General features: G+C 41.5%; 1 protein-coding gene across 1 annotated transcript; it reads left to right on the plus strand.

Annotated features, from left to right (window-relative positions):
• Positions 1-4,275: 4,275 nt before the first annotated feature.
• On the plus strand, positions 4,276-17,759 carry mttp (microsomal triglyceride transfer protein). Its single transcript, XM_034083873.2, has 19 exons — positions 4,276-4,334; positions 4,754-4,865; positions 6,174-6,361; positions 6,541-6,684; positions 8,704-8,811; positions 8,904-9,020; positions 9,610-9,749; positions 9,832-9,982; positions 10,451-10,608; positions 10,713-10,881; positions 11,712-11,819; positions 11,915-12,127; positions 12,237-12,448; positions 12,578-12,675; positions 12,926-13,047; positions 13,793-14,020; positions 15,243-15,367; positions 16,922-17,092; positions 17,190-17,759. The coding sequence occupies exons 1-19, from the start codon at positions 4,308-4,310 to the stop codon at positions 17,335-17,337; spliced, it is 2,739 nt and encodes a 912-aa protein (XP_033939764.1). The 5' UTR covers positions 4,276-4,307; the 3' UTR covers positions 17,338-17,759.
• Positions 17,760-25,200: the final 7,441 nt, after the last annotated feature.

Raw genomic sequence — 25,200 nt, forward strand, 5'->3', positions numbered from 1 at the left:
CTGTTGTCTGTTTGTCTGCTGTGTTTAGATAAAGTTGGCCAAAGTAGGTAATACTAAAATAATAAATTCAGCTTCATCTCAGAGCAAGTGACACACATGTATACGTTATTTACAAGTACACATGTCAGTTATTGGAAAACATCTAAACAAATAAACTCAATACCACAGCACTTCCTATCTTTTGTTTGAGATGAATATCACCAGCCGGGTTAGGCTACTTCAAGTCAAAGCAAAACAATAATTAATTGCACCATTGCACTGGAAACAAAATAGTTAAAACAATTTTAAGGTTTCTGTAATTAGTGGTTCATTATTTTAAATAATTATTCGGTAACGGCCTGGTGTGTGTTTCACTTGATAAACAATCAAATTGCTTTAAGAAGAAACGACCCAACTTAAAGAGATGGACGCTGACATGACAAAAGAAACATACATTTTATTCTGAACTCAATAAGTGTTTAAAATAAGCATGACCGGTTGATAAGAAATCCCTGTATACTGTTTTGCAAATAGGAGATTTAAGCTTGTAATTTGCGATTCAGAATGAGCACAGTTGTTGCTAATAGCAATAACAATGGATCTGTTGTGTCCCAGTAAATCAGAGTGACAGTGAGCCTGCTTGCATCACATCATGACTCTGAAACTGGAGCCGCTAAATGGAGTGCAGCCACCAGTAATACTTACATCTGTGCTTTTCTTACTGTGACACGCCAAAAGGCCTGTTGTTCATCTTTCAACCAGTTTGACAGGCACAGAAACCAGAAGGATCCACAGGGCATGAGCTGAGGACGAGGTGGAAAGGATGACTTGTGTTAAGCTAATTAATCCTCTCCTGCATTCTTTTGTTATATCTTTAAGAAGGGTATCTCGGGTAGAAAAACTGATCAAAGGAACAGCACTTAATTAACCAGAGGAAGGACAAAGGTCAAAACCATATGAGGTTGTAGTATCACATTCTCACTTGGAGACCAGCTTTAGAATACTATCACAAAATATATAATTGTATTCCATTATTTAGGAAAGGAGATGCTCAAACTCAATCAGCAAGATATTCAAGTGTTAAACGAGACATCCATTCAAGAAGACTGTCATTTTGAAATCACAGCAGAAATGTTGGTTTAAAAAAACTTTGAGGTCAATCACTTTAAAGACAAATATTGAAAAAGCAAACATGGTAAATTCATGTAAGAGGTTTGAAAGGCAGTGGATTTTTTCTGTCAGATTTTTATGTTTACTCAGACTGTTTTCAGTTTCCTAATTGTCATCTGTTGATTAGACTGAGGTGGAGTCGTTGATCCACATTACTGTTTTCCTTTTAAATAAAGCTAATTTACAGAAAAACAACAAATAATAGTAAGTTACACACACACACACACACACACACACACACACACACACACACACACACACACACACACACACACACACACACACACACACACACACACACACACACACACACACACACACCCACGCGCACGCACGCACGCACGCACGCACACACACACACACACACACACACACACACACACACACACACACACACACACACACACACACACACACACACACACACACACACACACACACACACACACACACACACACACACACACACACACACACACACTTCTCTTACAACACAACCCTTATCATTTGCAATTTAGATAGTCAGCTTTCAGAAGCAGATGTGTTTGCTGTGTTATCAGAGATTGATTGCAAACCTATGTGACCTTTGGCCAGAGGCCTCCTCGTTACTTCCGGCCCTTTTGTAGACTCACCAGAGAAAAACAGCAGACTCATGCTTTCTGATTAAATCAACCTTCCCCTAAAACACATTTACAGATCAACTAAAAAAAAGGTTTTATATTAGACAGTTACTATATGTACCCTAGTTTAATCTTTTACCTAGTTTTAATCAAGCTTGTCCCCTTTTATTATTGTCTTTTCAAGGCCTTTATTTTCTCCTTTCATTGTACTTTGTGTCTGATGCTTTCAGTCACTGAGGAAACATGAATATTTCACTTTCACATACTTGGTATGATTTTGCAAATATGCTTTGAATCAGAATCAGAAACAGGTTTATTGCCAGGTAGGTTCACACATACGAGGAATTTGACTTAATGTCATGGTGCAGACATAAAATATAAAACAAGAAATCTAACTAAAGATCTTTAAGGACACCGTAATAAAATATAGTTAAATAGCAATAAAGCAGTAATTTATATGGAAATAGAATGCTATGAATGAATTATAGGATATAAAATATGAAACAAGAAATATGTGCAGTAAGCATGAACATTGTGTGCATTAATGTAATGCATATAGGGACTACGTTGTGGCTGAGGTAAGTGTCAGTGGGGGGGCCGGGCCTTGTTTAAGAGGCCGGTAGCGGAGGGGAAGAAACTGTTCAGGTGGCGAGAGGTTTTGGTCCTGATGGAGCGCAGCCTCCTGCCAGAGGGGAGGGGGGTGAACAGTTTGTGTCCAGGGTGGGCGAGGTCTGCCACTATCTTCCCTGCTCGCTTCAGGGTTCTGGAGGCGTGCATGTACTTCCTGTATCTTCAGTAACCATCCAGCCGTGGGAGTATGTGAAGGTATACATCATGATGGTATTGGTAAGGTATTCTGCAGTAGTTTGTAAATATGACCAGAACCATTCTCTTTTTACAGCAACAAAAGTTCTTGTAGTAAGTAAATATAAGAAAGTAAAGATAACAAGTCCATCCTTTTATAAAATAACAAGATGATCATCCGACAGTATGCCAAAGTTCATGACATACTTCCTCGTATTTTATCTGCAGAAGATGACCTCTGATGGTTATCTGATGAAGCACCACAGCAGCTTCTGAGTGACATTAACATCCATAATTATTATCTACTGGCAGAGCAGCCTCCTAATTGTTCCAGACATTTAGCTTAAGAACAGTGAAGGCATCATCAAGGAGAGTTTAGATGATGTCTAGTGCAGCAGGGGGGATTACATCAACATGAAGACACGAACATGTTAGGTCATTTTAGTAGTGCTCTGGATTCAGATTCAGCTTTTACACAGTAACCATCAACATCAGCAGACAAACACTGACACCCACTGGCTGCTTAGTCAAAATCACTGTAGGCAGTTGATTCAATCTATTTCTTTTTATACAGTATGTAAGAGTTCAGTGATGGTGAAAGATTTACAAGCTTTACTCAAGTACTAGATAACTTACATTTTATGCTACTTTGTATTTCTATATTTCGAATAAATTATTGCACTTCTTACTCCACTAAAGTTAGCTGAGAGCTACGGTAGGCCTACATGTCACATACAGAAGCTATGATAAGTTTACACACACATTAAGCAACACTAGTATATGAAGTATATTATTTACCATTACTTTAGAAGGAAGATTAATTAATGCAGGAAATGATATAACGTCTTTAGTAAAACTGTAAATTTGCATTCCTTTGACACATCATTACATTTACTAACTATCTAATAGTTGTGATAAAATAATGTTCCTCCCTCACTGTTTAATATATGTATACATATATATTGAGAGTTGTTGAGACCCTAAAGACACACAAAAAGGGTAATTCTGATTTCAGGTTTCGATTGCGACTACTACACATTAGTGTCTGTACGGAAAGGCTTTTTCTCACTTTATAAAGAGTAAATGCCATGTTTGTGTTGTTGCTACCTGTTTTTGTATGTATTTTTTTGATGTTTATGATATTTATTAAAGTTTGAATGGACAGTTTAACCTTAAGAGAAGGTGGGTAGGCTTATGTCAAATTCCACAGTATAGTGGGGTTTAATTTAATCTAAATAAAAACATGACAATAAGTGTGAAGTAGTATTGCAGCTGATCAAAGTGATGAATTATGCCATTAACACTGATCCTGCCAACATGTTTAACATACAAGGACTAACTAACTGGGGTCATTTGCATATTGTGTTAAATGAAAAAAGACAGAGCACTTTAGGAAATATTTTACATTTGTGTCCTTCAAAATGTTTAATCCTAAAATATCTATCTCTATGAATATTTTTGTGAACATCATTTCTAACATTAGAAGCCAACTATCCTTATTTTACTCAAAACGTTTCACTGATTTAAACTGATTTCTCTAGTTGAAAATGATCCCATATTTAGCATTTCACACAGTATGACCCCATGCACACATTCTCAAACGTTTGGGTCCACTGAGATGCTGTTATTTGAGCCAGAGGGCTGAATTCACTGACGGACTGCCCATTTCCTGCAAACCAAGAAACAACACCGACAGAGTACCGACTGTTTGAGAAATGAGGTGAAAGGTGTAACATGAGGACGTCTCTCTGCAACCTCTTGGTAAATATAAATGGTCTTTTTTGCTAATTTAGATATGTTTACACTATGTTTACATCAAATATGCAACCAAGAAACTAGTCAGTGCATGAAGCCTCAATGAAATGTAACATCCAGACTGCGAGTGTCATTCGTCCCTTGATCAACAGAATACATCGGATAATCCGTATTGATTAATCGGTATGCTATGTGACGCGCAGACGCAGAGGCTGTCCCGCTGTATTTAAAGGGGACTCCTGGATGGATATATCAATGGCAGAAGTTCCTGTCAAATCTGTGCTTCCAGGTTAATGATTTGCTGGTTATCTCGTACTTAGTACTTAGCGTGGAGTTTGGAGTCTGCCCTCCCCTCTGATAAAACATAATAGGAGAAGCTCAGACCTGCATTGCCTTTCAGTGTTGGCCTTTTTCTTCCACTTCAGCCGCTGAATCTCGGATTTTGCTTCTTCTGGCTACAGAGAGAAGGACACACAATGTTAACTCTAGTTGTGTTCTTGCTTTGTGCAGCCTCCTCTGTCACAGATTCAGCCAAAGGTGAGTTGATGTGTGGTTTTCAGTGAGTGGAGAAAGTTTGTTGTAGGGTGATGTTTGTGTCAAATGGAATATTATTTAATAAATAAATTCACCATATTTATGTGAGACAAGAAGAAACGGATAGGAATGTGTCAACAGGATGTATTTGTTGCTCACTTGAGGTGTATAGATGATCCGAAGAGTCAGGCTTCAATTTATTGTGCCACAGAGACTTACTATCCTCAAATGAATGAAATCGCCCTGGGTAATCTTACATAGACTCAAAGAATCAGTCTATTCATTGTGAATGTTGAAGCTTTCCATTATGCTGCTTTGTTACATCACTGATTGATATGAGATGAAAGATTTAAAAACAGAACATTACTAAAAAAAACACAGATTATTTATGTGAGTGTTTTGCTTCTGATGTTCCTTAAACACCTCAGTCAGCTGTTTTGAAATAGAGCTAGGTTTTATATTTGTTGAATTTCAGCTACATGTTCCTCAGCGACTGGTGATGAAATCATGTACTGACACGTCAGTCTGTCCTTCCTCGTGGCCTAATGTCATATCTAATGCTCAGCTTGTCATTAATAAATCACAGGAGGGATTTTGTTCTTCTGCCACGTTGAACACACCTTGTTAAATGGCCTCACCTCAACCCTATCAACAGATAATATTTATGTAAAACAACAAATTAAGTTAGTGTCCTTTCATGTCGACACAAGCTGTATTTAAGCTTGAAACAGAGAACTTTGAGATTGTGTGACCAACAGCAAAATATACCTAGTGTTAACTGAACACACAAAGTGAACACGAATGTAAAAAGTACATTAAAAGTAATGGCAAGGTAGTTAAAAGTGTGGATAGCCCATTAAGTGCACTTTTTTGCTGATATGATAAGAAATGTCACCTGAGATTTGAAATGTTGCTTCCGAACAGCATAGAAAAACCTACAAAACTCAATTAATCCTTTCCATGATGTCCAGGTTGTTGAATATTTTCTTCCATGGTTAATTATTATGAAACACAGCCATTGTTCACAATCAAATCTAAGATTTTAACGCTTTAATGATCCAACAAAACAATTGTTATAAGTTATTACATGAGGATACAGTGACACACAGATATAGATGACTGGGCATTCTGACATTCATAAGGTACGGACATGTGTGGTTAGGTATGACAAATGTTTTAAAAGCTTTCAAGCACCAGTGGCTTGTTCTTTTAAGTCTTCAGTATCTCGACAACATGACAATAGTCTTATTGCAGATCCCTCTCACTGTCTACACTGTTTTCTTACCAGTCGTGTTTCCTGTGTTTCTTCAGGTGGTGCTGCTGGACCCCGGCTGAACAACGACCAGCTGTACAAATTCAGCTACAGCACTGAGGTGCTGGTGGACAGGGTGAGGGGGTCAAAAGAGGCCACTGCTGGCTACAGGATCTCAAGCGATGTGGACGTAAACCTCGTGTGGAGAGATCCCAGCAACAAAGACGACCAACTGATTCAACTAGCGGTATGTTGGTCCAATCAAATGATACGACAGCGCAGGATCTCATTTTGAGAGTTAAAACAATCCACATAATATTTCTGACTACACAAATACTCTTGATACAATTAATAGTAAGGACAGAATGCGTCCTTCTTTTTGAGGGTAGCTAATTTTTCTCACATAAATTAATCTCTCACTCATAGATCTCAAATGTGAGGATTGAACCTGCATCCCAACGATCAAAGAAGAAGAACGTCCTCCATGGATCCACTGCAGAAAGCCTTTTGGGGAAGACCAAACTGGCAGCTCTGACTAAACCTTTCTTTTTGCATCTGAAAAATGGAAAGGTAAGAGCATTCGTGTGCACACAGAAAATACTCCATATCAGTTGCTACACTACGTACTGCTGGTGTTATCTGTACAACCATATAGTATTTTAATAATATATTTTTACTCCTCATTACCTCTCTAAGGTAACAGAAGGTTGTGTTTTTGCTGTGGGTGGTTTATCGGTTTGTCAGCAAGATTACAGAAACACTACAGGCCTGATTTACATGAAACTAGGTTGAAGGGTGTAGTATGGGTCGAGGAAAAACACATTACGCTTTTTACCAGATACTAATCATGGGGATAATTTGCCAAACATTGCCAGATAGGGCATGGCCTCACCTAATATTAAAATAAAACACATTTAAGTATAAAGAGTGAATATATTTGGCAACATTAACATAGTTTCTAATCACTCACATGTGAATAACATCATCAGCATTTCCTGAAAATGATATAAATGAAGGTTTTGGGCAGATTTCTGATCTTTTACGAGGGAGAAATACTTTCATAAGTAATGTTAGAAGGTAATTTGGGTAATTTTAGCACTTCACTGTTGTTGTCTTCAGAGAATAATTGAGCATGCTTTCATTTTGCTGGAGTGATGATGCTGGCAGAGGAAAAACCGTACAGGTGTGTGTACAAAGGTCAGCAGGTTCAGATGGTCAATGAATGTACAAGCCTGGCTTGAAGAGCGGCTCTGGGTTGGTGGATAAGCTTCATGCTGTCTTCTTATTGGCTGTGAGATGTTGGAGTTCAAGCCAAACTCATTCACTGTTATCAAGTAACTGTATCTAATAAAGCGTAATTGCAGCAGAAAGAATTACAGCCAGATATTTAATTTTATGACATGACATGTCATTTGTTAGACACTTTTATCCAAAGCAGTACTGTGGAAAATCCCCACAGGAGCAATTTGGGGTGGAGTGTCTTGCCCAGGGACACAACGACATGCTGACTGCAGTGGGACTCGAACTTGCTACCCGCTGATTCGAAGTCCAGCACTCTATCCACTGAGCTACAGCCTCCCAGCCTTTATGGCTAAAGGGAAGAATTCTATGGCATACGTTTATAATTAAATAATACTAAAAACGTCAATTTAAACTGATAGAAAGTGTGAACACCCCTTAACACAATGTTCAATATCTTTTTGGATAACATGCTTATTTAGAGGATAAGATCCCTTTTACTAATTTGACTGTATGACCAGTTAACATCCTAGAAAGAGCCGCAGAGGATCTTAAGCCCTCAAGGCTTTTTAGCATATATTAATGGATGTAAACACTAATAATTCCATTATTATCAAATAGTAAATGTACAATTCAGACAAAAGTATTTTCTACAACCTTTTATGTTGTTTATACTGATTGCAGGCTGCCACAGCAAGGATACACAGAGTAAGACTGAGTAGCAGTGGTCAATCTATTTATGGTAGTCCTCGCTGATATCGTGGTCGAGGGCCACAAATAAATGACATACTGTATAGGAGACACTGCAGGATGATGTAATCGGCTGCTTCTCCACTCATAAGCAGGACACTGAGAGCATTATTGAGCTGAACTGAAGCCTCAACGCTCAACTGAACTGTGTGGTGTAATTTGATATTTCCCAAGATTAATTTAGCACATTTGACTAAGCTTGTTCCATTATTTCAAGATCATATCAGCGACACGAGTATAGATAAGACTGACTCATCTTTCATGCTGGTCAGTAGTGTGTGTTGAGAACATAATTAGAAGTTGAGGTAGACTCTTTTGAAACATTTAGAGTGCTAATACCAAAGTACTCTGGTTTTGTTTTTGATCTACACTTCAAAGAATATCTTATTTCTGCGCGTAATGTAAATAGGCTCTGATGTCATGACCATGCATTTGTGTACACACATGTCCAATGGAAAACTGACACCCTGAAGGCCTTTGTGAGCTGCAGCACGTACAGCAGCACCGAGGGTCATTGCCCCTTTATCCGCTGAAAGACATGCCTCAGTATCCATTGTTCAGAAGCATAACATTTCATATAACATGTTGCTTTCTTTGTAGGCAAAGGCCTTTTATTCCTTCTGGGCCGAACCTGCAACCATCAAGAACCTAAAAAGAGGACTGGCCAGCTTACTGCAAATGCAGCGCACCACTGGGAAGGTTATAGAGGTATTTGGCGTTATAATGCTCCCATCACATTTATTCACGTCTTTTATATTTCATTACATGTAGCTAATTGCAATCTTTATGTGTGGAAACAGAATGACGTGTCTGGAAGGTGCACGGTGGAGTACAAGGCAGTTAAAGGTCAAGTGACGAGAACCAAGGTCCTGGACACGTGTAAGACTGCGGAGACGGGATTCACCACTCACAGTCAGGTATGTCAGCATCCAGAACAGCTCATCGTGCTAGAATATGAAGGTTACTGAATTACTAATACATAACTCTTTAAAGGTCCCCTATTATACTGTTTTTCATCAATATATTATAGGTCTCAGATATATACAAAACATGTCTCTGAAGTGTTTGGCTCGAAATACCAAACAGATCATTGTAGCATCCCATAATCCCCTCTGTTTCAGCCCTGTTCCAAAAGTGCTGATTCTCTGTCTGTTACTTTAAATGAAAATAAGGAGCCACTCCCCACGCCCCTCTGCGAGATATTTGGTTAAAAAAAACCCACAATGGTGCTCTAGGAGGAGATTCAGATGAGAAGGTGGACGGGGGTTACCTTGGTTGCTGATTGGCTAATGGTTACACAAGCCAAAAAAACGTTATGACATCATAAAGTGGTCAAAATCTGATCAAGTCATTTTTTATATAAATGGATCAGGACAAAAAGACTGAGAATCTTTTTTCCTGAAACTTTCAGAATCTCTTAACGCAGAGGGGACACATATTCATGTAGATGAGACATGAAAAAGTTGATTTTGCACAATAGGTGACCTTTAATATTTCCCCCTCCAGGTGTTGGGTGTGGGCAGGAAGTCCAGTTCTGTTACAACGTTCACTCTTGAAGATGGTTTCATCCACTCTGCCGTGGCTGAAGAAACACACTCACTGGCTGTTAACGCCCGCAGATCTGCTGCAGCTAAAGTCGTTTCCAGGTACATGCCTTTATCAATAATAACCATGTGTGTGCATTTGTAATTCGGGCACTTTTTAAGTTTTACATTTCTTGCTTCACAGGCAAACCCTCACTCTTGTGGGGACGGAGGCTGGACCCCTGGAGGCTGCTGGCACAGATGTGGCCGAGGTTGTCAAGTCAATCGATGCCAAGCTGGCAGCTGTTGGTATTATTGCGGATAAAGTCAAATCCAAATGCAAGGGCTGTCCAACAGTGAGTACCGGTTCACTTTTTCACATATTTTCACTTATTTTAGCCATTTTCTAAAGAGGGCTATGTCAATCTATCAGTTTAATTAAAATAGAATATATGGATTATTGGATTTGCCACCAGGCTGCAGAGATTCTAATTTCAAGTTTATCTAATCATTTTGTAGCATTTAGGTGCATTTTACTTTCTTTACTTACTTGTTTTCATGAACTTTAACACGTCATTTCTTCAAAGAGGAATGTTTGGCTAATCACATTCAGTATTTCTCATACTGGTTATACTGTTTATGCATCAAAATACATGTATTTAATCATTGTAACTACCACGTCAGTGCTAACAGACAAGGTCAGTGTTGGAAAAGTAATCATTGCACACACACTTCTAAGTTACACCTAATTAGTAAACAGATCCTTAATTTGACTGAAGATGATCTCTCTTTAATCCCCTCTGCCCTGTCTTTTCCCTTTTTAGCTTTTTGAGCATTGGCAGAGTGAACAGAAGCAGCTGGAGCCGGCGAGCCTGTCCAAAGCCACGGCTCCACGCAGCTTCCTGGCCCTCCTCCAGAGCATTAGGAAGGCGTCCAAGGACGAGATCCTCAAAGTGCTGCAGAGTGCCAGCAAGACATCTCTGTAAGTGGCTGCTCCTTCTCCCCTACTCCATCACTCTGTTGTTTCTGTTACCTGGTCTAACTTTAGTAACTCACCATCATTTTGTTTCCCTTCTTCCTGTTCAGACCTCAGGTGGTGGACGCTGTGACCTCGGCTCAGACTACTGCGTCTCTGGATGCCATGATTCAGTTCCTTAACTTCACCGATGCCAAAGGTCTGGTCCTGCAGGAGAGGTTTCTCTACGCATGTGGCTTCGCTTCTCATCCCAACGAGAGAATGCTCCAGGTTCTGCTGGTGAGTTGTTTAAAACAGAATCGGCAACTTAACATGCTTGGAGAAGAAACTTGGAAGAAATGCTGTCATTAGTATTTATCAGCGAAGAGGAACAAATGTGGGCTTCATTTGCACTACATTTGATGCTCTGCTTAAAAAAAGGAAATAAAATATTTGTTTCCCCAAATTAATTCAAGAAGTAAGTGGCACTCAAGTGGTTAAAGAAAGCGAAAATGTGCCACACTTTGGATTTGAATAGTGTTTTCCACTAACTTTTGTGCTATTTTACCTGTGTCTCCTAATTGAAACCAACATATCATTTAAAATTGTCCCCTCATAAAAATAGCTTGTAAATAATATATAGAGTGCCACAGTGACGCGTCCTAAAACCCGGAAGTAAACTCCTTCCGGTTCCTTTGACAAAGACCAATGCAATTTCTCCATACTTTTATCATTTTTGAATCATAAATCTAATCGATAGATTTATGATTAGAAAATTAGAAAAGTAGGGTAGACATGTGGATATTATCCGGCTGAACAAAACGTGATCCGTCTCTTGAATTTGTGTCAACCACAGACCTTATTTCGAGCTATTTTCCAAAACCCTATGGAGAAATTGCATTGGTTTTTGTCGAAGGAACTGGAAGTGGTAAAATGCTAACTTACTTCCGGGTTTTAGGACGCGTCACTGTGGCACTCTATTGCATTCTGTCCTCAAAATATAATATAATAAATGTGTACAGTTAATTAGTTTTATCCTAACGAGTCTTCAAAACCATTCATATTTAAATTAAATGATATGCTAATTGGAAGTTTGCATTTAATTATAATGCAAACTGTTTTGTTTTCAGGACATTTCAAAGGGAAAGATCGGCAGCGCAGACATCAAAGAGTCCACTGTGATCATTATGGGAGCCCTGGTCCATAAACTGTGTCAGAAAGGAGGCTGCAACTTACCGGTGAGCTTACAAAAATATAGTTAATGAAAAAAGTGAATGTAGATTTTAGAAACCAGAGCTGACTGAAGATCCCTTGCTGTGTTTTCACCCTTCAGGCAGTGGTGGAGGTGAAGAAACTGATTTTAGACGGTCCCGACAGCACAAAGGTAGAGTCCGAGGTCCAGATGTATCTTCTTGCTCTGAAGAACTCTTTACTTCCCGAGGCCATTCCCATCTTCACCAAATATGCCGAGTCAGAGGTGGGAGCTTACTGCACCATTGCTCTCACCTCCCTGCAGAGATACGACTTCACTCTCATGACTAATGAGGTGAGCAACAGTGCACATTACACTCCATTTGAACTGATGAGTGTTAATGTTATGTTGAGCTGATTAGCGTGTCGCAGAAACTGAAAGCACACATTTATCTCATGTGTAGGTGAAGCACACAGTAAACAGGGTTTACCACCAGAATCATCGCGTCTATGAGAAAAATGTAAGAGCCGCTGCTGCTGACGTCATCCTGAGTAGCAACCCCTCCTACATGGAAGTCAAAAATCTGCTTCTGTCCATCGGAAACCTTCCTCATGAAATGAACAAGTACATGCTGTCCAAGATCCAGGATATCCTTCGCTTCCAGCTGCCAGCCAGGTGTGTTATGGGAAATCCAATGGACCACCAAAAAAGAAATGTTGGTTGAACATAGGAATGTAACAGAACATAATTAAGCTTTACGAATACAAATAAGTAATTTGTTGTATAACATATATCATTTTTCAGCAATGTAGTACAACATGCTATGAAGGATACAATTTCTCATAACTACGACCGGTTTGCAAAGGTTGGGTCATCGTCTGCATATTCAGGATTCATGGCAAGTAAGTAATCAACCCTCATCTGTAAGACTAAAAACATTACTCAATATATTCTTAAAAGATCTAATGTGAGATGAAATTATGAACAGTGGGAACCAAATTGCAAGAGTCAATCAACATATCATTTTAGGGTGTTGGTTAAGCACATTCAAGCTCTATTTTGCTCCATTCAAAATCATAAGTTTGAGTCGTATTATTTGCTTTTTAGTACTAAGATAAATTGACTGGGCACTTTAAAATTCTCTCCGTACAGAATCTGCTGATGTGACCTCCACGTACAGTTTGGACATCCTGTATTCAGGCTCTGGGATCCTGAGGAGAAGCAACATGAATATTTACGGTGCTAGTAATGGAGCTCTTCTCCATGGACTACAGGTAGGGAAACCACATAATGAAACAGACATTCATTACACTAATGTATACAAGAAAAGCTTAGCAGGACTGTTGCATGAAAGTCAAAGTCACAGATCGCTCGCCTGGTACAGACTGCTATGAAAATTATGGGGGTTAAAAAACACCCATCTCTCCAAAACATATACGAGCAGTCCATTATCAGACAGGCAAACAAAATTGTATCTGATCCCACCCACATACTTCACCCAGAATTCCAGCTCCTACCTTCTGGTAGAAGATTCAGGGTTCCCAAGAGCAGGCTGAACCGCTATAAGCACTCATTCCTACCAATGTCGATTAAGCTTCTTAACATTCACATGAAATGAAATGTAGTCAAATGTAATGAAATGTACTTTTTAAATGTTGGCCATGAGGGTTGTGCAATAGGTCGCCATTGTCAGTATGTTCGTCTGTGTATTGTGTTTGTTCAAACGGTGTATGACTGATGATATGTGTATGTCTCTTAATGTCCACTATGTTTGTATATGTATATGTACATGTATGCGGAACTGCAGGACAGAGTCCAGAACAAATGTCCTTACGGGACAATAAAGTATATCGTATCATATGAACATTTGCAGGAGTTTAGATCTTTGCAATGAATTGTTTTTATGCTGTTTTGACATATGTTTTATGCTTTTAATGTGTTTAGAAAAGCATCTTGAATAGCCACACCATTACCACATTTCTATTTTAAACTAATGTGGACATGTTTTGTGTCTTCTAGGTCGCAATTGAGGCCCAGGGTCTGGAGTCAATGATTGGTGCCACAGCCGATGAGGGAGAGGAAGATCTGGAGTCGTTTGCTGGGATGTCAGCTTTGCTCTTCGATGTCCAACTGCGACCCGTCACCTTCTTCAAGGGTTACAGTGACCTCATGTCCAAAATGTTCTCCATGACTGGGGACCCCATGAATGTAGTGAAGGGTCTCATCCTGCTGACTGATCATTCTGAGGTAAACTGCTTTAACTGTGTCCTTCATCAATGATCCATTTACACTACACCTCATTTTAGTGTTTCAAGTATACATTCAGTGTGAGGTTATCAAAGAAAACAGAACTTAACAACTGGTATTTGATGCCAGGTAAAGAGCTGCACAATACTCCAAGAAAGCTTTATTTTTACTTCAAAACAGTGTCAGCTGGCTGGTTTGAGTTCAGTTTGGTCATCTTGACAAAACGACAGAATTGGTGATATGTGTGGAATGAGCTCCCCATTGAAATCAGGACAGCAGATAGCTTACACACCTTCCGGCGCAGACTCATCTCATCTCTTTCGACTCCACTTCGAGCAATAAAAGTACTAACAAAGTACTTATATACTAATAAAGGACTGGCTTACCCAAAGCCAGTTGAGTAGCACTTGAAATGTTTTTGCTCTATGAAACCTGATGTACTTATATGATTCTGTTTTCTTCAAGTTGGTCGAACGCACTTATTGTAAGTCGCTTTGGATAAAAGCGTCAGCTAAATGTAATGTAATGTTCAAACACCTGGAATAGACTTCAGTTTATGTTCGTCTGCAATCTAAAATCTGTAAAACAAGAGTTTGCTCTGGCAGGTGGGACAGCAGTGATTGACACTGTGTAAGTGTCCTCGTGGCTGACATTGGTTGTCTTCCATTCAGGCGTGCTGGAATCTACCATTGGGAGCACTATGTCTACTGTCAGGATATAGAGTTTCAGCACACATGATACAAAGTTACTAACTATACTTTTTAAGTTGCAAGACAGTTTTTATAGGTTGTTTTGGAAGGCATTGACCCACAACCGTTTTTGTCGTGTTGGCATCAGTACATGTTTACTTTGTCAGATGCATTCAGTATGTCTACACAAGTGCAGCTAGTGAATGACTCGAGTCAATACCTTCACTTGTCGAGCGTAGTACTGTGACTTTGAACAGGGTTTAAATGCTTACAGATGATAAAAGGGATGTTGCATTTATTTTTGCCTTATGCTGAGGCTATTTTTAAAGTGCTTTTACAGTCTTCAAACATATCCTCTATGATAAAAAGGTATCTTAATCGTCCGATATAACCAATTCTTCTGTTTTTGTTTTGCTTCCCGTTCATCTTTCTGTAAATTATATTTTCTTCATCTGTCTATACTTTGCTGTAACAACAAAAAATGTCCCCTTTGAATACAGAATTCTAATTTTGATTCTGATTTGTCTCTGCAGGTGATCCAGCTGCAGTCCGGTCTGAAGGCGAGTGCCGAGTTCCAAGGAGGGTTAGCCATTGACATCTCTGGAGGCATGGAGGTCAGCCTGTGGTACAGGGAGTCCAAGACCAGCGTCAACAACAGGTACAGTCCACACACCGAGCCAATTCAATGATATTCTAGTAGTTGCAGTTGGTGGAGTTTTTGTCCCGTAGGCAAATTGGGGCATCAGCAGAGCTTTACATAATGCTGTGTACTGTGTGTATACAGTAGGTCATAACCTCACGCACAGCCTTGTAATGATAAATTATCTCACTGAGTACGTTTGTTTTACTGTATGTTCATTTTGATGTACAGTAATACACTGGCAGGGCAAAGAACAGAGTGATTGACAGACAATTCTTAGAAGACAACCTTTGTGACTGAAAGGAGAGTCGTTTTTAGAGGTCGCGCAATGTCACAAACTGCAAATAGATTTCTGTTGATGTTGGATTCAAGTGAACTTATGATGGTCTATAAGCGTCGCCCGATGCATTTGTTCCATGTTGGACATGCTCTAGTATTCATGATCATGTCTGGTCTCATTTCCAGGTTTATGTGGATATGTCATCAGTTCTGTCTGGTTCTCTATTTTAAACATTACAGTCATCGCACAACGGTAGCAGCTGAAAATGGACATCATCATGCGGGTGTCGTTTAGCTCACGGCATCTGGTGATGAAATAGGGTTTAGAGAGCAATGCCACTGATTTTTGACATTCAAATACGGTTACGATTTTCCTGTGCATATGCACCTCAGTATTTTTGAAGTAATAAATACATTTGGTGCAAAATCTGTATTCAAAACCAAACTACGTACTGTGCTTTGTTAGTGTTTGTTTTGTTAATCAGATCCGATCTTATCTGATATTTAATGCATTTTAAGATTGTATTGATAAACTGAAAATGCTTATTTTACCTAATAGTGCAAAAGTAAAATATGAGATAAAACTCCATACTGACACTTGGGTTTAGTACCGGCACCCCATTCAAATAATTGACATCCGGCTTTTATGCCTTTTTTATAATTAAGTTTGCTTTAGTGATAGGGATTATATGTACGTTTCTATGAGGAATTGTTTACAGAGATTGAAAACAAGGCACATTTAATTGGAATCTCTTTGATGGTGCAAAAAAAACACAACCCTGTGAAATTCAAACAACTTTTGGTTTTTCAAAAAAATATGGTTTAAGGAAGAAAATTAAGCTTTTATATTTCAGCTCTCTGATTTCTTTTCCTGCTTTTTAACCATAGTAAAGCATCATATCTTTGACCCGTGTGTGCGTAGGGGAATGGCAGAGGCAGGTGAATGGATCAGCATAGTTGTACCTCTTCCACTCTGATAATAGGCTGTCAGGCTATCTTTAGCAGCAGAACAAACCATACTGGCATCTTTGCCAAGGCATGTCTTCACGGGCAAGGCTAGAGGTTTGACGTTCAACTGGCTGGCACACACTGCGATTTTAAACAAAGGGGAAGTTATTAAACTCTTCTTGTTAGTATCTGAACTTTATTGTGCTTTTTAAGCCACTGATACATACTGTGTGAAACAAATACATGTTCACATACAATGACAAAGTGCCACAATCGTTGGGACAAGGCTGAAGAATATAAGTATTTTGGACACATTTTCACTTTGTTTTCTCTTTATGGTTTCAGGGGAGCATTAGTGGTCACTGGCAACGTTACAGTGGACATGGACTTCATGAGAGTGGGTGTTGAGGTCAGCTACGAAACAGAGGCATCGCTAGACTTTATCACCACAGTCCAGTTTTCAGAATATCCCTTCCTGGTGTGCATGCAGATGGACAAAACCACCTTCCCCTTCAGGTATTTTACACATACATATTTCAATGGCTCTGTGGTTTTAATGTTGAATCATCTTTTACAAAAACCTAATAATCTATTCTTATTGTTTTGCTTTCAGTGAATCCCTCAGCAAGTATGAAAGCATCTCATCAGGGAAGAGCGTTGTATCACATAAGAGGAAGAAGCAACTCGTACCGGGCTCTGAATTCCCTCTTCACCAGGAAAACTCAAACATGTGCAACAAGGTTTTTGACTCCAGCTGGTAAAAGACATACCATGAACAATCCAACAGTGTCACTCAACGAGTGTTTTTTCGCATACAGGGACAGCTATCACACCTCAGCCTCATGCAGTGAGAAACGCAAGAGAAAAAAGTGGTGAATGTTTTTTTTAACAACACATGCAAAGTTTACATTCCTGTGAATATTTAAGTCATTTAAATTTTAAGTTTTGTTTAAAAACCAGGAATTCTTGCATTGTCTTTTTTCATAAATAGGATGTATATTTTATTTGATAGGTAATGCACAACATGAAAAAGTAACCCTGTCATAACCCCAACATAGTTACAGTAAAGATGTACATGTAAATATCACACTGGACACAGTGGATTAACTCTCCCCTATGAATAGAAACGCTTCTTTCTGTCAACATTCCTTTGTTTTTTAATTAAAAAAGTGTTTACCGAGGAGGAGAAGCGTATTGTTTTATCACTGTATCACTGTTTACACACTTGAAATAACTTATTAAGCAGATTCATATCGATTAATTACATTTGTATAATCAGGTTAGTGATTTTTAATTGCACCTACAGAGACAATGTGTGTGCATCGTTTTTACTTTGTAAAATGATTGATTTGATTTGAGGTGAAAATCAAATCTCTAAAAGATAATCCATCAACACTTGAATATCTTTTCTTTACGTGGCTGTAATTGCTCTGCGTATCTGAAAACATCTGGGTAGCTTTGAAGACTTTTGAGCTGCTCTAAACTTGTATTTTCATATTTAGGGATCAGTTTGTTAGATTTACCATTGGCTGACAATAAACGTGCAGTGGAAAGACTTTGCCTTTTGACTTGGTTTGTGCATTTAGATGCAACAAGAACATGTGTGAACAATGGGATTAACCCTCTGGGGGTGCTTGAAATTGTTTATTTTGCTTGTGGCATTCAATTCAATCAATCAATTGTACATGTCATAGTCGGTATATTTGTTATTGATATAGTCATATACAGTCTGAGAAATACAGCCACCATTAAGTCTGTTACAAAATGAGATCAACTCAGTTTGAAAGACACTATCAAGTCGGTCTCTGCTGCTTTAGTATTGAACCATGTTGATCCCCCATATAAAATTGCAAGAGGACTCATCAGTTTACGGTGCTCATGGCAACTTCCCATGGATAATTCAAAATATTTACCCCAGAGCCCGGCGGGGTCTCCTATTCTGGGATACTATCCTATCCTGCCTTTGATTCACTGTGGGCTAATTAGTTTGTGGACATTTTAATAAACAAGCATTTAATTAGGTATAAGCAACATGTAAAAAAGCTAAATACAACAACAGAGGATCTCAACATTAAGTGAAAACAAATGAGCTACCCAAAGGCCTATTATAATGTAATTTCCCTTTACAACCTTGTCGGTACCACTTCCGTGGCCTTCAGGCAGTGGGGAACCGTCAGAGGTCTAAACAAAATAAATTAATATTTGTCATTAGTATACCTTAATTACTTGATTTATTTGTATTAACAAAAAATAGAACTGAATAAATAAACCCTTCCAACCTGCCTATTCAGTTTCTGTCGGGTTAAATGAAAGAAACCCAATTTGGCCGTCTCTGCTACTGGGAAGATAGGAGGTGATTGGTGGTCCAGCTCTAAATGCACTGAGGGCCCAGCAATATTAATTCAATGAGAGTAATGTCAAATGACAGTTAAATTGACCATCATATCTCCCCTCTCGCGAACTGTATGCAATTTAAGACAATCGAGGATTTTTTGAGAGGCCTTTTAATATCAGCAATTATACAATGTATAACTGGTAGGGCTGTCAAGTTAACGCGTTAATAACGCGTTAACGCAAAAAAAATTAAAAAAATTAACGCCACTAATTATTTTAACGCGATTAACGCATGTGTATTTTTTTTCCTCGGCCGCCCCGTAGTTTCAGAGCGCATCGATTTTAAAATACCATCTACAAGCTGATGCTGCTGACAGCCCCGCTCCTGCTGTCCGCTTGTGGCAGACCACACTTCCACGCTCACCGGCAGGCACCGACTGGCCATCGGGAGGACCGGGAGGGTGTGTGTTTGTGTGGCGCGAGTGAGCAAGAGAGAGACCGTACGTGCATTGTTGTTGTTAGCATCGGGTGCTAGCTAGCTGCGCTAACGGATATAAGGAGCTGTTTAAATGAAAACAGAGGAGCGCTCTATCCACACAACTGCACCGAGCACTTGACTTGATGCAGGAAGTCAGACAGTGGGACATTGTAGGAGAAGTCAGCACACTCATGATTGCAGCAACATGATCGCAGCGTCCAGGCAGCTCCCGTTCGAGCATATGCCTTGAGTTGCACATAGCTCCAACGATCCATCACACACACACGCGCACGCGCACACACCATTTGTATTGTATGAGAGAGGTTCCAGGTTGAATTGAGGCGAATATTTGTAATGTTCAGAGGTTGTTGTGTTTAATATTCATGAGAATATTTGTCATTGTTCAAATGATAATAAACATTAGCATAAAGCATATTTGTCCACTCATATGTTGATAAGAGTATTAAAAACTTGAAAAATATTCCTCTAAGGTACATTTAGAACAGATAAAAAATGTGCGATTAATTTGCGATTAATCGCGATTAACTATGGACAATCATGCGATTAATCGCGATTAAATATTTTAATCGACTGACAGCCCTAATAACTGGATGACATGCAGGATCAACAAGTGTAGGCCAACGTTTTTTACAATGTAGGCCGACTTTATTCATTCTGCCTAAAACCTTATGCCCAAATTAATCGTAATATATTTTAAATTAGCTTCTGTGCCGGTTTTAACAAAATGGCCTGTTTGTGTTGCGTTCCAAAATGCAAGGATCGATGTCCATTGTTCATTGTTACTTAGCTGTGGGCGCCTTGTCCATGGCCTTGTGAGGTGTTCATAAACATGGTGATGTTTTGTGTGGTTGAGGTGCCTGTCATTCATGCGTTTCGCACCCCGGGCCGTTGTTTCAATATTCCGCTGAAGTACATGCAGCTTGTGTGATGATATGATTATGTTTTGCTTAATAAATTAGTCTTTCTTTGTAATAACTATTTCTCTCTCCATTGCATTGATAAGCCTCGACTATCCTACATGCACTGGTCCTTTAGGCAGCTCAGAGTAAATCATAACAGAGTAGCCTACCTGCCAGATAGTGAATGGTGGGCTTTCAAGCACTTTTAAAGTTTGAGGCTCCAGAGCAGTTTCATATACTTTGAGCTAATCTGCACATTTTCTATGAGGCGCTAAAATCCATCCATCTTCTCCCGCTTATCCGTGGTCGGGTCGCGGGGGTAGCAGTTCCAGCAGAGAGCCCCAAACTTTCTTTTCCCTGGCGACATCAACCAGCTCTGACTGGGGGATCCCAAGGCGCTCCCAGGCCAGCGAAGAGATATAATCCCTCCACCTGGTCCTAGGTCTACCCCTTGGTCTCTTCCCAGCTGGACGTGCCTGGAACACCTCCCTAGGGAGGCGCCCAGGTGGCATCCTAACTAGGTGCCCGAACCACCTCAACTGGCTTCTTTCGACGCGAAGGAGGAGCGGCTCAACTCCGAGTCCCTCCCTGATGACCGAACTTCTCACCTTATCCCTAAGGGAGACACCAGCCACCCGGCGGAGGAAACCCATCTCGGCCGCTTGTATCCGCGATCTCGTTCTTTCATGACCCATCCTTCATGACCATAGGTGAGGGTAGGAACGAAAATGGCCCGGTAGACAGAGAGCTTTGCCTTCTGGCTCAGCTCCCTTTTCGTCACAACGGTGCGGTAAAGCGACTGCAGTACCGCTCCCGCTGCTCCGATTCTCCGGCCCATCTCACGCTCCATTGTTCCCTCACTCGAGAACAAGACCCCGAGATACTTGAACTCCTTCACTTGGGGTAAGGACTCATTCCCTACTTGGAGTGGACAGTCCATCGGTTTCCTGCTGAGAACCATGGCCTCAGATTTGGAGGTTCTGATCCTCATCCCAGCCGCTTCACACTCGGTTGCGAACCGATCCAGTGAGTGCTGAAGGTCGCAGACCGATTAAGCCATTAGAACCACATCATCTGCAAAAAGCAGTGGTGCAATCCTTAGTCCACCGAACTGCAGACCCCCTCCCCCACGACTACGCCTCGAAATCCGATCCATGTATATTACAAACAGGATTGGTGACAAAGCGCAGCCCTGGCGGAGGCCAACCCTCACCGGAAATGGGTCCGACTTACTGCCGAGGACCCGGACACAGCTCTCGCTTTGGGAGTACAGAGATTGGATGGCCCTGAGTAGAGACCCCCTCACCCCATACTCCCGCAGCACCTCCCACAGTAACTCTGGGAACTCGGTCATACGCCTTCTCCAAGTCTACAAAACACATGTAGACCGGATAAGCGTACTCCCAGGCCCACTCCAGGATCCTTGCAAGAGTAAACAGCTGATCCGTCGTTCCACGACCAGGACGGAATCCGCATTGTTCCTCCTCAATCTGAGGTTCGACAATCGGCCTGACCCTCCTTTCAAGTACCTTGGAGTAAACTTTCCCGGGGAGGCTGAGTAGTGTGATGCCTCTGTAATTGGCACACACCCTCTGATCCCCCTTTTTAAAAAGGGGGACCACCACCCCGGTCTGCCACTCCTTCGGTACTGTTTCCGACTTCCACGCAACGTTGATGAGACGTGTCAACCATGACAGTCCCTCAACACCCAGAGCCTTCAGCATTTCCGGGCGGATCTCATCCACCCCCGGGGCTTTGCCACTGTGGAGTTGTTTGACGACCTCAGTGACCTCCCCCCGGGAGATTGGTGTTGATCCCCCGTCATACTCCAGCTCTGCCTCTAACATAGAGGGCGGAGTTGTCGGGTTCAGGAGTTCCTCAAAGTGTTCCTTCCAACGCCCTAACACTCCATCAGTTGAGGTCAACAACGTCCCATCCTTACTGTACACAGCTTGGATGGTTCCCTGCTTCCCCCTCCTGAGGTGTCGGACAGTTTTCCAGAACAACTTTGGTGCCGCCCGAAAGTCCTTCTCCATGTCTTCTCCGAACTTCTCCCACACCCGCTGCTTTGCCTCGGCCACGGATGAGGCTGCTGCCCTTCGGGCCTGTCGGTACCTTGCAACTGCCTCGGGAGTCCCCCGGGATAACAAATCCCTGAAGGCCTCCTTCTTCAGTCGGACGGCTTCCCTGACCACCGGTGTCTACCAGGAGGTTCGAGGGTTACCGCCCCTTGAGCCACCTAGGACCTTGAGACCACAGCTCCCCGCCACGGCTTCGGCAATAGAGGCTTTGAACACCGACCACTCTGGTTCAATGCCCCCAACCTCCACAGGAATGCCCGAAAAGCTCCGCCGGAGGTGCGAGTTGAAGGCCTCCTGAACTTGGGCCTCCTCCAGACGTTCCCAGTTCACCCGAACTACACGTTTGGGCTTACCAGGTCTATCCAGAGGCTTCCCCCGCCACTCGACCCAACTCACCACCAGATGGTGATCAGTTGACAACTCCGCCCCTCTCTTTACCCGAGTGTCCAAAACATACGGCCTCAGGTCCGATGATACGATAACGAAATCGATCATGGACCTTCTGCCTAGGGTGCTCTGGTACCACGTACACTTATGAGCATCCTTATGTTCGAACATGGTGTTTGTTATGGCCAATCCATGACTAGCACAGAAGTCCAGTAACAAACCACCACTCCGGTTCAGATCAGGGGGGCCGTTCCTCCCAATCACGCCCCTCCAAGTGTCTCCATCATTGCCCACATGTGCGTTGAAGTCTCCCAGCAAGATTAAAGAGTCCCCTTCAGGAGCCCCATACAGGACTCTTTCCAGGGTCTCCAAGAAGGCCGTATACTATGAACTGCTGTTGGGTGCATAAGCACACACAACAGTCAGAGTTTTCCCCCCCATAACCCGCAGGCGTAGGGAGGCGACCCTCTCGTCCACTGGGGTAAACTCCAACAACGAAGCACCTAACCGGGGACTTGTGAGTATCCCCACACCCGCCCAGCGCCTCACACCTTGAGCAACTCCGGAGAAGAATAGAGTCCAACCCCTATCCAGAAGTAAGGTTCCAGAGCCGACGCTGTGCGTAGAGGTGAGCCCAACCAGATCCAACTGGTACCGCTCCACCTCCCGCACAAGCTCCGGCTCCTTCCCCCCCAGAGAGGTGATGTTCCACGTCCCCAAAGCCAGCTTCTGCCGCCCGGGTCTGGTCCGTCGAGACCCTCCGCTTTCACTGCCACCCTTCTGGCAGCGCACCCGACCCCATCGTTGTTTCCCGTAGGTGGTGGGCCCGCGGGACGGAGAAGCGGAGGTGTTGCCCACGTTGCCTTTTCGGGCTGGGCCCGGCCGGGCTCCGTGGCAAGCCCGGCCACCAGACGCTCGCCGACGAGTCCTCCTTCTGGGCCTGGCTCCAGAAGGGGACCCCGGGCTTCCTCCGGGCCGGGTATCCTCACTTCTTGGTTTTCCTTTCATGAGGTCTTTTGAACCAATCTTAGTCTGGCCCCTTGCCTGAGACCAATCTGCCATGGGAGACCCTACCAGGAACACAAGGTTCCAGACAACACAGCCCCCAGGTTCATCAGGGCACACAAACCTCTCTACCACGGTAAGGTGCTGGTTCTTCAGAGAGGTGCTAAAATAATATATAAAAATGATAGCTGCTAAACAGCAGCATGCTGGGACTGTCATTGAGTTAGCTGACGTGGAACTAAAAGGACTGCTGTGCCTAAGTAGCCTGCAGCCTCAAAGAGAAACTATCATAGCAGGAAACATAATCCCAGTGTAGAAGTTCTCGCCTCATCTGGCAATCTGGTCATTGCACAATGTGAAACTCTATAAATTCAGGAGTTTTATGTATTTTGTTAAGGTTTAACACAGTAGCATGCATTTGTGTCTCTCTTAAGTAAACTAATAGCCCTCATTTGTGTTGACATTTGTGTCCAAAGAGACAGAATGTAACTAAGTTAAATGTAACACACACTTTTGGATCCAGGTGAGGCAATCAATCTTAACTTTTCTTGTGTCAAAGCTGTGACATCAGAGCCCCTCCTGGCATCCAAATACAACAACTGGGCCTCAATGTAGATTATTTAGGAACCACAGAGAGCAGCTGGGGGCAAACCAGTGTCTGCCTGTCTCGCTGCATCCATGGCAACCGAGTAAACACAGCAGCAAGCTGTCAGGTTAAACTTAAGCCTCGGGCTGGGTGATGTTTCAGTGTCACCAGAAAGCTAACCTCCCACGCTGGTCAATGCCAAAAGTGTTTTTCTCTTTGCTAGGAGCTGTTTGATTCCCCTTTTGACCCTTGTCGTTTTTGTGATTTTAGAGGTGAAACTTTATCAGCAAAGTATGAAACTGCAGGGAGCCACAACAATCAGGTCAGGGAGATAAAGGAAAAATAAAATGTAAATATGGTCATTACAGAATATCCCAGAATCAAATGTGTACTTATGTTTGCAAACAATCTATCACAAAGTCAAAGTATATAGCACTTATTCAATTAATGTATGATGATTGTTATAATTAAAAACTCCAAGTTATTTTGTACAACCTGGCATCCCAAAGGCTATCCTAATAGTGGCTTTAACTGATTTTTGAAGCATTAATAACGTTTTTGAAAAATGTATACTTAATCTATTCGTTAGAACTAAACACTTAATACGATTGCTTGATTAGACAGTACATTATATTTATTTGTGTCCCTATAGCTGACTATTCCCTGCTGTAACACAAAGAAGAATTGTGATTTGAAATTTCATTCTGTTTTAATTTCACTAACAAAGTGTTTGTGTGGGTCTTTTTTATTGGTCTCAGTAGATTCAGACATCAGTAACATTTTTCAAACATAAATAGACCTTTAAGTGATTCAAATTCAAGGACATAAACATG

This window comes from Pseudochaenichthys georgianus, chromosome 1, assembly GCF_902827115.2.
Source record: "Pseudochaenichthys georgianus chromosome 1, fPseGeo1.2, whole genome shotgun sequence".
Classification (NCBI taxonomy): Eukaryota; Metazoa; Chordata; class Actinopteri; order Perciformes; family Channichthyidae; genus Pseudochaenichthys; species Pseudochaenichthys georgianus.

Excerpts from the sequence above, each read along its gene's own strand:
- mttp (XM_034083873.2), top strand. The coding sequence starts at position 4,308 with ATGAGGACGTCTCTCTGCAACCTCTTG. Across the intron at positions 10,882-11,711 it reads GAATGCTCCAGGTTCTGCTG|GACATTTCAAAGGGAAAGAT; the intron begins GTGAGTTGTTTA and ends TTTTGTTTTCAG. Across the intron at positions 12,676-12,925 it reads ATATTCAGGATTCATGGCAA|AATCTGCTGATGTGACCTCC; the intron begins GTAAGTAATCAA and ends CTCTCCGTACAG.